Source organism: Melopsittacus undulatus, chromosome 16 (assembly GCF_012275295.1).
Source record: "Melopsittacus undulatus isolate bMelUnd1 chromosome 16, bMelUnd1.mat.Z, whole genome shotgun sequence".
In the NCBI taxonomy this organism is placed as follows: domain Eukaryota; kingdom Metazoa; phylum Chordata; class Aves; order Psittaciformes; family Psittaculidae; genus Melopsittacus; species Melopsittacus undulatus.
In genome coordinates this window covers 4940642-4953418 of record NC_047542.1, presented here as the reverse complement: position 1 = coordinate 4953418, position 12777 = coordinate 4940642, and the positions used below count along the sequence as shown (strand labels likewise).

Genomic DNA, 12777 nt, shown 5'->3' with positions numbered 1-12777 from the left:
GCCCTTGCGCCGTGCCGCACACCTTCATCCCCCTCCTCATCCCCATCCTCACACTCACCCCCCACCGAACACCTTCATCCCCCTCCTCATCCCCATCCTCGCACTCACCCCCCACCGAACACCTTCATCCCACTTCCTCACCCCTCTCCAAACACCTTCATGCCCTTCTTATCCCCCCATACACACCCTCAGCCCCCCATACCCATCTCTCCCAGACACCCACCCCACCCTGAGATACCCAGGATGGGGATCTCAGCCCCCGCCACCACGATTTCCCAGGGGAACCCGGCCAGGAGCCAGCCGATGGGTGGTAACGTGCTAAGCCACAGCCGCTGATCGCATGCAAATCCCTGGCCATGACCCAGCCCGACTGTCGGGAACTGTGGCCCCGGGTATGGGCAACACGTGACAAAACCCTGGCCTCACTGTCCATGGGGTCCAGCACACTCCATGGTACCCAAACCCCTCTGAGGTAAGTCAGGGAGAGCGATCCTCCCTATGCCCTGCTTGGAGAGGGGATGCTCTTTGCATCCCATCCCTTCTTGAAACATGTTTTTCTAATCTTCGTGATGAGCTCGGTTGCATTGAAGCATTTTGGGACAAGACAAGCCAACGCTTCAGCCCGTAAAGCGGCGGTCTCCAAAGCATCCAGCGCATTCAGCAATCGTGTGTGATTAATAAAGCCATATCACATTCTTCCACCCTTGGCCTGGTGCTAAGTTGTAAGAAATCTGGCCCAAAACTGCAACAAAATGGTTGCTATTCTCCAAGGGCTGCTCAGATCCCTCGTTACTCATCCCTTACTTGGGCAAAAATGACATTGACTGCTTCTGGAGATGACAGCCTTAATTGAGTTCAATAGGAGTTTAGGCTGAGTAAGGCATGAGCAAACAAGCGTGCATTAGCCCATGAATAAAAGCCTGATCTGCAAACGTTTAGGAACACATGGAACTCCATGCAGGGGATGTACCAAGGGGGTCACTGCTGTGCCAGGCCTGGTTCAGCTCTGGCTTCAGCTTGGCTACAGCATCCAACCCAACTGCTGGCACCACTGGGATGAGCTGGTTCTGGATTGCGGTGATCCGAACCTGCTTCAGTGGTTTCTTTCAGTCCTGTCTCTTTATTTGTACTTCTCTTCCTCCTTCAGAAGTCCATAATCCCTGTTTCTGCTTTTCTTCGTCCACTGGTGGGAACAGCAACTTCCTTTCCCAAATTATAATATAAAAGAGCTGCAAGCAGCAACGCCATAAATAATATTTTCTTATGGCCAGAACTTCCAAGTCTAGGCAAGACACCAAGAACAGCTACAACATTGTAAAACTCCAACACTTCTCCAGAATGGATTCACTAATTAAAAAATGATTCCTTTTAAAAGCACTTGGAAAACATTGGCTTTCCCAGTCCTGCCTGAGAGCCCATCTGCAAACCCACAGCCCACGAGTCTGCCTTCCCCTCTCAAAAATGTCCCCAAAATAAATACACAGGGAGGGGAAGGGGAGAGGCAAACACCTCATCCCCATCACTCCTTTAATTCATTCATGCATCCACTACTTCAAAGCACAGAGCAAGAGCCCCCGAAGCTGAGGCAGTGCTCTCCGCTGGGCACGGCACTCACTGGGAACCCACCCCACAGCTCCAGCCCTTCCATTGCTTGGTGAGGAGTTATCCCACATGGCCTTTGCTCCTGGACCTGCTGGGATGGATCCAGCCCCTTCCCTCCACAGGTGGCCCAGCCATGGGGCATTTGGCCTCTTGAAGCCCCACAGAAAAACCCCACATCACCTCTAAGAGTGAGTCAGTGCTTGGGGCTGGGGCAGAGGAGAAGCAGAGGAGAGCCCTCCACTTCCATCCTCCTGCTCAGCTCTGGACCAGCATGCTTCCACCCACTGGAGCAGGATGGGGATGCAGCACCCAGAGCCTGCAAAAGCCACGGGCACCACAGTGACGTTGGTCCTGGCTCAGCATCAGGCTGGAACCTCCTTTATTTCTTCCTCCCCTTTGCCTTATAGCCATCTTTGCAAAAACTAAAGCACATTTCCCAGGAGATCCCTTTGAGGAGCTGCCGCCATTGGCCGTGCTCATGCCTGCGAGCGCTTCATGGGGTTAAATCTATCCTTGCACTACCGACCCCCTGAAATGAAGCTTCAGAAGCCAGCAAGCCTTCCTGGTGCAGGGAACGGGAACGTATCATCCCTGAGGCAAGAGGAAACCCTTTCTCCAGGGAAGATGCGCACATTGGGCTCAAACCCTCTTGATAAGGCTCTTTCTCTTTTCCTTTTTTCCCTTGCAGCAAGCATTCCTTTCACACCCACGCACCCCCCGGCATTCCCAACCATTGGTCTGCCGGCGCATCCGTCACACTTTCCGTCGGCCAAAGTAGATACACATTTCAACTGCTTCCATTCCTGTCTCCTCTGGTGTTAACAGCCAGCGCAAACAAAGAGCCCGAGCATCCATCGCCTTACTAAATTGTTTGCATTTGTTCCTTTGCGCTGCAGTTGGTTTGGGTTAGAGGGTTTGTGTAAGTGATTTGGGGTTCTGGGATGGGATGGTGTGGCATTGGTCACCCATGGCAGAGGGTTTCACTCTGCTTGGGCTGCAGGCTGGGAATGCCAAGGGGTCTGCAAGCAACAATGGGCAACACAAAAGCTTTTTGGGCGAAGGGAGGGAGAAACTGCCCAGGGAGCAGCTGGGATATCGGCAGCTCATGCTCCAGTGAGAGCTTGGGGAGCCCTAAGTCCTTCTTCTCACCTCACTTTGGCTTCTCTGCTTCCATCAGAGGGGACGAGGACAAGTGTTAGCTCAACTGTTAGCCAAGCTGCTCCCAGTTCCAAACAGATGTTGGGATCACAGCTGGATCTGGACAGAAAGCTCTTGCTTTTCCCGCATTTGCTGTTCATACCTAGCCAGGGGATGCTGGTCCCAAACTGCCGATTCTCTCTTTAGCTTACATCAAGGTCTCTGATCTCACCACAAGGATAAGGAGCTATGTCCCACGCAGTCTCTTTGTCCCTGAGCCGTCTGCCTTCATCTGCCCCACCACAGATGTATGCAGATGAATCACGGAGCCCACATTCGTGCAGCTGGTGGGAAAACCTTGGCTCCACCCATGAAGCCACTCAGGCAGATGCTCTCCAGAGGTCCCATTGCAGCTCACGGTCCCTCAATCACTGCGAGGGACAGTTTCGGGCCACAGCATCATTGTGACACTGCCCTGCAAGGATGAGCATCCCTCTTGCACAACCACATCTGCCTCATCCATCTCCTGCTCCTCTGCCTTCCTGTCCCAGATACCTCTTGCAGTGTTAACCTGGGAGACTTAGATCACCCACACAATGGGGAACAAACTGTGTGTGTCCTGGGAAGGGGACCCCAAACTGTATCAGGCCACCCTATGGTCATTGCGTGAGCTGAGGTGGTGAGAGAAGTACTATTAGGGGGTCAAGGACAGCATGGGGCACCTTGGCATGTCCCACTGTTTCTCAGCATTTAATTAATCAAATTTGGGACTGTCCATGCAGCCAAATCCTCACCCCACAAAGGCGCATTAATGCTGGAAATGGGGCACAGGCTGCCTTGCTCCCCCCAATCTGCCCTCTCCATCACCTCCCCTTCCCAATGACTCCCCCCAGACCCCTGTGACATCCATGGGTCTATGTCCTGAGGTGGCATCTCCCCTCTGTCACCTCCCCATGAGCAGGGAGCACCAATGGCGTGTACAGGGCTCCAGAGCACCACCAGCCCCATGGGGTCTGGAGGGATGGGGGGACACGGGGGGGCTGGCCGGACTCTGAGCATGACTCAGCACCGCACCACACCTGGTGAGTCACCCACCGGCACTTCCTGGTGCACACAGAGTTTTCCCTTCCAGGTCCCTCCTGGCAGCATCGCCCCGGCCCAGCCCTGTGCTGGTGATGCCAGCGCTGCCTCACGTGGCTGCTGGTGCCTCCCCTTGGCACATGCCCACACGGTGCCAGTGCTCTGGGTGCCAAGATGCTCCTTAGGGACCCAAATTCCCAAAGGCTTCCAGGCAGTGGGATGGAGAGCCCTGGGTGTGCAAATACATCATGGGCACTGCATGGCTGCTTGCACAAGGGAAAGATAGGGCAAAAAAGGTTGGACTTGATCATAAAGGTCTTTTCCAACCTAATTGATTCTATGATTCTATGAACAAAGGGGTTTGGTGCTCAGTGGCAGGGGGGCTCTGTGCACACTCATAGGCAGATGAGGAAGCACAGAGACCACCAACCCCCCCCCCTTCCCAAACAGGCCAAGCTACAAAATACAAACCAGAACCTAAAAAAATAGAAAATAGAAAAGGGGGATAAGTTTCCAGGATCCAAGTCCAAGAAATGTCTCAAAGGGATGAGATCGGGATCGCAGTCAGCCTCATCTGCTAAATATACCCTGAGCTTGACACTGCCATCTGGCCCCAGTTTGCCTGCATAAATGTCCCACTGTGCTCTGCAGGCATCGTGCACCTCCAGCCACCACAGGAGTGGCTGTAACCATGAGCATTCACCATGCAGAAGGTGGAAATGGAGGAAGAGGAGCAGGAAAAGGACACAGGAGCATCCACTGGGCACCAGCACGTGGTCCCTGTGCAGGTGCTACTCGCAGGCTAGCTTTCCATCGAAGCTGGAGAGAGCAATGGCAAAGGCCTGCACGGCACAGAGGGGGTAATTGTAATCCATGGTGAAAGCATCATCCGCCACACGCCCGAACTGCATCACGATGTAGTCAGCTATGGGAGAGAGAGCGAGAGGATGGGCACCCATGGCTTCCATAGAGCCATAGAATCAACTGGGGTGGAAAAGCCCTTTCAGCTCATCCGATCCAACCCTTGGCTGCCAAGGCCACCCCTAACCCATGGCACTGAGGCCTCGTCTCCGCTGTGTGAGCACTTGCAGGGCCGGTGCCTGCAGCCCTGCCCTGGGCAGCCTGTTCCAATGCCTGAGCACCCTGTGGGGCAGGAATTGTTCCTCAGCTCCCCCTAAACCTGCCCTGATGCAGCTTGAGGCCGTTTTCTCTTTCCAATGGTGACATCCCAACGAACCTGCTGCCTCCCCCAGTACCACAGTGCATACCACCAACAGCATAAGTTCCCCACTGCAGTGACCACGGTGCCCTTCAGTCCCCCCGCAGGGGACAGGGACCCCCTCGTGGGACCGCTGCGACCGGAGGCGGGTGACAGGAAACCTGTATAAATAACCAGGGGCCCTCGAGGGGCTGTTTCTGTCCCGTAACCCAACACCGAGCCCGGCTTCTGACTGCACCGGACAGGTGACAACGGCCGCACAGAGCCGCTGCCACCCCGAGGCCTGTCCCCATGTGCGCCGCACCCCGACGTGACCCACGGGCCCCGTGGGGTGCCTATGGGGGGATGCTGTGGGGCAGGCTGGGGTAAGGGGGTGGCTGTCAACGGCCTGGGGGCTGCTCGGCACCCCGCGGGGTTGGGCTTGCCCTAATCTGCCTGGCAACAGATGACGCTCACTCCCTCTGCCTACACACAGCGCCTCAGACCCTGCGCGGCTTCACCCCAGCACCCGGCCATGCGTGCAGCAAAAAGAGGGGGTGCTGGGGCCGGCTGGAGGGGGTGCTCCCCCATCACCCCCCATTCCATCCCCAGCTTACGGTCACTGCTGTGCACGATCTGGAAGTTCTTGACGGAGGCGTGAGTGACCCGGCCGTGGAAGTTGAGGACATAGGACTGGGTCTCATCGTTCCACACTGGCGCCTTGTTGTGCAGCTCGATCACGTTGTCCATGTTTTTGTTCTGCCATCGCATCAGGAGACCGTCATTATCCTGGGGAGGGTGAGAGTGGGAAGCAGAGTTGGGGTGACTGTACCCAGAACCCTGCTACCCTCCATGGGGTGCCCAGAGGATGCTCTGCAGCAGTATCCAGCTGGGAGCTGGGATCCTGCATGAAGAAAACAATACAGCCACCACATTTCCCACCTCCCAGGGAGGTGCTTTGAATGTCAATCCTGAAATCTTTTCCATACCCCAAAATGGATAAAATCCAACATGATCCCCAGCAAATCCAGGCCCAAAGGAGTTTCTCCCCAACTTACATTTCGGGGCCGGATGGGCACCCTCTCGTTGTCAGAGTTCATCCCAGGGATGATGACCGTCATCTTCCGGGGGCCTTTGAACCCTAAAACATTGGTCTCCTGCAAAGGAAACCCCATCCCTAAAACCCAGCAACCACTGCTGGCTGCAGCCTCTTGCTGGCAGCTGTAGCAGGGCTCAGGAATGGCTCCAGCCCCATCCCACACCCCCGCCACCCCATGGCAGCAGCCTAGTGCAGGGGTGCAGGTCAGGGACCCCCTTGCCCCTGCCCAGGATGTCCAAGGGGCTCCTTACGTAGACCACGGCCGAGAGCTCCTGCCGCACATTGGACCAGTCTGCGTTGGCCCTGTCAGGGTTCGCGCCGTTGTCGAACACTGTGAACTTTGTACCCATCAGGTTGGATCTGCAGCAAGCACAGGAGATGGCCACAGCCGGAGCCACCGAGTCCCCTCTATGCCCCCAACCCAGCTTTGCTCCAGCTGCAACACCCATGGCCAGTGCCATTCTTCCCTGTTTGCTCGGGTTCAGGGCAACCCTAAACGGGGCTGTTAGAGGGTGCTGCCACCTCGGGGGCTCCCCTGCAATTGCTCCATGGCTGCCAGCGGTGCAGCACGCTAAGACTTGCTGGGCACTGTTTCCAGTCATAACCTGTCTGCCCAGAGGAACCAGACAAGCTGGTTTTCCCCTCCCGGCCCCCCGACACTCCTCAGGTTGGACCCAGCAACATGGAACACTGAATTTAGCCTCCTGCTTGACCCAGCCATCACTTGGGACAGCCAGCAACCCCTGAAGCAATGGGGTGCCATCCCCAACCCTACCTCAGCTTCCCAATGAAGTTCTCTCCTCCCCGTGACAGGTCGGTGGGGTCGATGGAGATGAGGTAGTTGGAGGTTTTGCTCTTCTTCCGCTTCCTCCCAGCAAGGAGGAATACCTGGCAGAACAGTGGAACTTTGTGGGAACTGGGCATTATCACAGTCATCACCACCACTGTCCCCGGCTTGCACAAGGCTTAGCCCAACAGGTCACTGTCACAAGCATGGACTGGAGATGATCCCCAAAATACAGGCTGGGCCAGGGGGCAGAAGGGTCTGAGCCCAGCCTGGCATTAGCGTGGCTCTCTAGCCAATGTCTGCTCACCATCCCAGGTACCCTGAAATAGGCATTTCCCAGGAGGAATTGCAGGGGAAGTGAACAGCCCCATCCGGGACCCACCACCACACTGGGATAGAACCCCAGACTGGTTTGGGTGTGGAAAAGATCTTAAAGCTCCTCCAGCTCCAACCCCTGCCATGGGCAGGGACCCCTTCCACTGGAGCAGCTGCTCCAAGCCCCTGTGTCCAACCTGGCCTTGAGCACTGCCAGGGATGGGGCAGCCACAGCTTCTCTGGGCACCCTGTGCCAGCGCCTCAGCACCCTCCCAGGGAACAGCTTCTGCCTTAGATCCAACCTCAACTTGCCCTGTTTCAGTCTGAACCCATCACCCCTTGTCCTGTCACTGCAGTCCCTGATGCAGAGTCCCTCTCCAGCATCCTTGTAGCCCCTTCAGACACTGGAAGCTGCTCTGAGGTCTCCATCAGCTTCTCTTCTCCAGGCTGAACAGCTCCAGTGTTCTCAGCCTGGCTCCATACAGGAGGTGCTCCAGCCCCTGATCATCCTCATGGCCTCCTCTGGACTGGAGAGGTGCCTCTGGGATGCAGGTGGGCATTTCCCCAAAAGCCTGAAGGTGCTCCTGCGTGGATGCAGAGTCACAGGGATAGACCCACATCCCAACCCCAACTCACCTTCTTGTCATTATCCAAGTGAAGGTAATAGGTGGGGTAAAGCCCCCTGTCCATCCCCTTCTTGTCCCGTGTCACCCGGCACTTGACGGTCACCCCCTGTGCCGCTGGCCGCAGCACAAACTCTTCCAGGTTGTCCACCTCAATAACAGGCGATGGGGCTCGTTCCTCCTTGGGCTGCAACACAAGAGGGGATGGTGACCCCACAGCCAAACCTGTGCCCTGCTCCTTTCCCAGCTTATTGCTTCCCATCTCCCCTGGGTTGTAGTGCTGCAGCTTTAGCGATGATGCTCCAGCCCCGAAACACACCCTGGGGTGGGAAGAGCTTCTGCCTCCCATGGTTCTAAGGTTTGCTTTGTACCTTCTTTGATTTCTTCCCTTTCCCCTTCTTGTTGGAGTTTTTCTGTGGGGTCTCCGGGGTCTCATCCTCACTCTCAGCTGCTCTGGGAGGAGCTGCAGGCAGGGCATAGAGGGAAGAGCCTGATTCTGCTGAACCCCAAACCTGAACTTGGCATAGACCCACAACCATTGATCATAACCCCCTGTCCATGGCCAGGCTTACCCACACTCCTGCAGCACCCACCACCCTCCATCACATCACCAGTGCTGGGCTCCCACCTTTCTTTTTGGGTTTCTTCTCCCTGGGGGGGTCCCCGCCGGTCTGGAAGAGGGATGCTGGGTTCTTCTTCTTTTCTGACCTGATGGGTTTGGTGCTGGAGTCGGAATCATCCTCTTCATCACTGCTGGTGGCAGCTGGAGGGGATATGGAGGACACTGTCATGCAGCATTGGGTGCTGTCAGCTCAGGGTGATGCTATGTGGCAGCAGGAGTGGCTGCCACCTCCTTTCCCTGCTCTCCCTGTACCTTTCTTCTTGTTTTTCTTCTCCTTCTTCTCCCCATTCACCTGGAACATGGACATCGGCTCCTTCTTGGTGCTTTTAGCAGACTTGGCTTTGCTGTCAGAGTCACCCTTGTCTCCTGGTGGGATGGAGAAGCTGATGAGTGGGCAGACAGTGGGACAGTACAGGCAGCGATGAGCACAGGGATGTTGCAGGAAAGGTTGAGCTCAGGGGAGATTTGGGGAGGGGGCAATTGCCCCACAGCTACCTGAGCAATGGCAATGGAATGCTGTGGACCTCTCATTCCACTAAGGACAGATTCAAGGGGCAATGAGGGTGAGCTCAAGCCATCCCTGTCCCCTGGGTACTCACCCTTTGGCTTCAGCTTTTTCTCCCGGCTCTCACCCGAGGGGGGCTCTTTAGGTACCTTCTTCTTGAGCTTTTTTGGTGGGTCTTTACTCTCCACCTCCTCTTCCTCCTCATCCTCCTCATCCTCAGCTGGCTCTGCCCAGAGGTGACACCATGGCATCAGCAATGCGATGGCCTCCTGCATCGGGCCATCATGGCTTGCTAGCAGGAAACCTCTTGCGGCACCCATCCCACCATAGCCACGGTGCCGGGGCCGTGGCTGGTGGCCAGGGGCACATTGGCCGTGTCCGGTGCTGGACGCAGTACGCGGAGGCACAGTGCCACCTCGTGGCTGCACAGTGGGGGGAACGAGCCCCAGTTTGCCCCCGAAGGATGTGCAGGGAGCTGGTGGCACCGGTCAGCCACATTCCCAACCCCATCCCGGCTCCCCAGCCAGCACTATGCACACAGCTCCCTGCCACATCCCCTTTCTTCCTACATCCACAGCTGGGGTTTGGTGCAAGAGCCGCTCAGACACGTGCGGAGTCCCTGCACTGGGACCATCGATGGCACCAGTGGGACATGGTAGATGGAGATATAGGATGCCATGAGCGGGTGCCTGCAGAGGGGTGGGTGCTACCCCCCACCTTGCTGCTTCTTAGGGCCTTTGACCACGCGGGAGCGGGGCGCTGGGCTCTCCTTTTTCCTCCGAGGCTCCTTGGTGAATTTGGGGTCCTTGTTGCTCTCCTCCTCTGCCTTCTCCTTCTTCTTCCTCAGCTTCTTCACCCCTGTGTGTTTCAAGAGACACCTGTGATGGAGCTGCCCCTGTTTGTGGGTGCAGGATGGGGGACACCAGCGTCTCACCCCGTTTCCATGGGAGCTGGGGAGTCTGCGTTTACCCTGTGCCAGGGCTCGGGGCTCCTCTGTAGCCCCCCCCTCCCCTGGTTTCTTCACCCGAAGCCGGCGGGGCTTGGCCTCGGGCTCCGGAGCAGGGTCCTGCCGCTTCTTCTTCAGCTTCAGACCCTGCCAATGGTGCTGCAGAGACAGTGCCTGCCTTAAACCCCTTTTCCCTTTGCAAGGCAAACCCCTGCTCACACAGCACCTTGCTGAAATACAGCCAGGGACCCCAGGGACACACTCGCACCTTAAAAACAGGAGACTTACCATGGGGCAGCCCCACCGAGAAGGCAGAGGGAGGAAAACAAAAAGGGCTGTTAGCAGCCAGCCAGCCATATGCCAGCCCCAGGGACAAGGGCCATGATGCTGGCACTGCCCCAGTACCATGGACCACATCAACAGAGAGGGACAAGCCACACTGTGCCGCAGGGACCTCGGCCTGGAGCCACCCCAAGCACCTATGGGCATCCTTGGGGACCTGATATGGGACAGGGGACATGGGGACAGCAACATCCTGACTCCACATCTCCATCTCCTCTTGTTGCCATAAAAGGCTCCCAACAAAGGCAAGGAGCAGTGGGGCTGTTACAGATGGAGGTCAACAGGAGAGGGGAAGCAGGAGGATTAGGCACAACACACCTAATCCTCGCTAGGCAGGGCTATAAATAACTTTCATTTACCAAACACGGAGCATGTGAGGCAGCACTTGGCTCGAGAGGAGAGATATCTAGGGAATGGGTGCCAGTTTGAGACCCTCAGAAAGTGATTTAATCAAAGCCAGTTGTATCAGTGCACCCACCACCCAACCATGCATTTTGCCCCTTGCAGTGATGCAGGGATCCGTCCCTCCCGGATGCTCCAGCATGATGGGTGACGGTGTTTAGCAAGAAGGGGCTTTGGATGTATCCCAGCACTGCGGATTTCGGGGGAGGAAAGCCGGGGGTCCTGTAATGGAATTGCGAACTGGCTGGTTTCTTCCATGTCATCAGCTCACAGCTAAAAACTCCTTCACATCCTTTAATCCCTTAAGCAGCTGGGTGAGGTGGAGGATAACAACCCCTTTAGGCCTTAACAAAGCCCTTTGAGGAGGGGCTGCTAATTAAAGCAGGTGGTTAATGAACTCACTGCTGAGACCCCTCAGAGGCCGGGCAGCACCCGAGGGCTGGGGTGAAGCCCCCTGAGGAGGGTCTGGCTGTTGGGGTCACGCCCAGGGGAAAGTGAGTCACAGCCAAGGGCTTAACTGAGGGGCTTAATGAAAGCCTTAATGAGCGCTGAGTGCTCACCTCGTGGGCTGTGTCAAACTGATGGGGTTTGGAAGGATGCACAAAGGAGCGGGGGGGGGATTTTCTTTACTTGCTCTGGAGGGGGGGTTCCCAAAAGCTCCCCTGGGGTGCAGCATCCCAATGGAGCATCCTGTCCAGCCCCGAGTCAGTCTCATTGTGGGGCCATGGGGTTTGGGGGTCTCCAATGTCTGCAGACCTTGGGGACAGCCTGCAGCCAAGGATGGCAGCACTGAGGACAAGGGGGAAGGGCTTTCTCACCTGCTTGGGCTTGTGCTGGGGGCTCCCCGGCTCTTCACTGGGGCTGTGGGGCACAAAGAAAAGGGGTCAGGGCTTTCAGAGGCCCCATGATCTCCAAGACCCTCTGGCCAAGCAGCGCCCCATTTCTGGGGAGAGCCTTCATTTGGCTGCAGGAGCAACTCGCCCTGTCTCCACTGTGTGAAGCTCAGCCAACAGCATCCTTCCCAGAGCCCAGGACAGACCTTAGCCAAGGGTGACAGCAATGGTGTTAATATAAAACACACCACCAACACACACTGTCTCTCTCTGTAGGCCAACAAGCATCATCACATCAATCCCAGAGCAAAAAAAAACCCAAAAATCCGGATAAAGCAGCTCATTAAATTGCATTTTAACTGGAAATAGGACAAAAAGGCACTGATGAGGAAACCCAGCACATTGCCCAGCCTGCAGGTTGCATCCTGCCCACTGGCACTCACCTGTCTGCAGCCCAGACCTCGCGCAGGATCTCTGTCTGCAGTGGCATGGTTTCTGGTCCAGTGTCGAGCTGGATGCTCCCTTCTCCTGCCCCAGCCTTCCCTCGTCCCAGCACTGCCTGCTGACCTCCGTGGTCCCTACCAGCCTGGTACTGGGTCCATGGGCTCAGCCACAATGGTCCAAGCAGCCTCACCGCATCAGCTCATCCACCTCTGTGAACCCCGTGCTGGAGGAGGAGGAAGAGCAGGCAAAGGAGATGATTAACTTTTTATTTCTCCTGAAACTCAGTAATAGGATTTCAGGGGCTGCGGGCCAGGAGAGCAGCTGGCAGGGCAGTAATCCCAGGAAAAGGGAGCCCCGAGGGAGCACATTGGGCACAGGGGGTCAGTTGGACCCTGGGTGCCTTTTGGGGGTGCTCGGCTCCCCCTCACGCTGCGTGGGTTCCCTGGCATGGTGGAGACACTCTCTCCAGCCCAGTATGAGCAGAGGAATGCAGAAGTTAACCTCGCTGATTGTGCTTTTTTCCACCCAAAAAGCATGAAATCACAGAATGTTTTGTGTTGGAAAGGACCTTAAAGCTCATCCAGCTTCAAACACATCACAGGCATGGACACCTTCCACTGGAGCAGCTGCTCCAAGCCCTGTCCAACCTGGCCTTGAGCACTGCCAGGGATGGGGCATGTCTTTTATTTTGTGATAGAAAAGCAGGATTCGGGCTATTTTCTGTGAGCTGTGCATGGGGAAGGCAGCATCCGAACTCCAGGCAATGCTAAGGGCTTCCCTGTGGACCACAGCTCTGCTCCAACTTGGATCCCCCATCCCCAGGTCCCTTCAGGTCACTGCTC

General features: G+C 56.4%; 1 protein-coding gene across 1 annotated transcript; it reads right to left on the bottom strand.

Moving 5' to 3' along the window:
* Positions 1–3655: 3655 nt before the first annotated feature.
* On the bottom strand, positions 3656–8771 carry TULP1 (TUB like protein 1). Its single transcript, XM_031042914.2, has 9 exons — positions 8716–8771; positions 8470–8604; positions 8213–8304; positions 7855–8028; positions 6892–7004; positions 6368–6476; positions 6076–6174; positions 5635–5806; positions 3656–4744 (listed from the first exon to the last, which is right to left on the bottom strand). Exons 1-9 carry the CDS (start codon positions 8768–8770, stop codon positions 4611–4613), a joined length of 1083 nt encoding a protein of 360 aa, XP_030898774.1. The 5' UTR covers position 8771; the 3' UTR covers positions 3656–4610.
* Between the last annotated feature and the right edge of the window lie 4006 nt (positions 8772–12777).

What these genes read in the sequence shown, in the direction of transcription:
- TULP1 (XM_031042914.2), bottom strand. Translation starts at nt 8,770, where the DNA reads ATGTCCATGTTCCAGGTGAATGGGGAGAAGAAGGAGAAGAAAAACAAG. An exon ending in AAGGGAAGAAATCAAAGAAG is followed by an intron (nt 8,029 to 8,212) that starts GTACAAAGCAAA and finishes CTTGTGTTGCAG; the next exon opens with CCCAAGGAGGAACGAGCCCC. An exon ending in GATCGTGCACAGCAGTGACC is followed by an intron (nt 4,745 to 5,634) that starts GTAAGCTGGGGA and finishes TCTCTCCCATAG; the next exon opens with CTGACTACATCGTGATGCAG.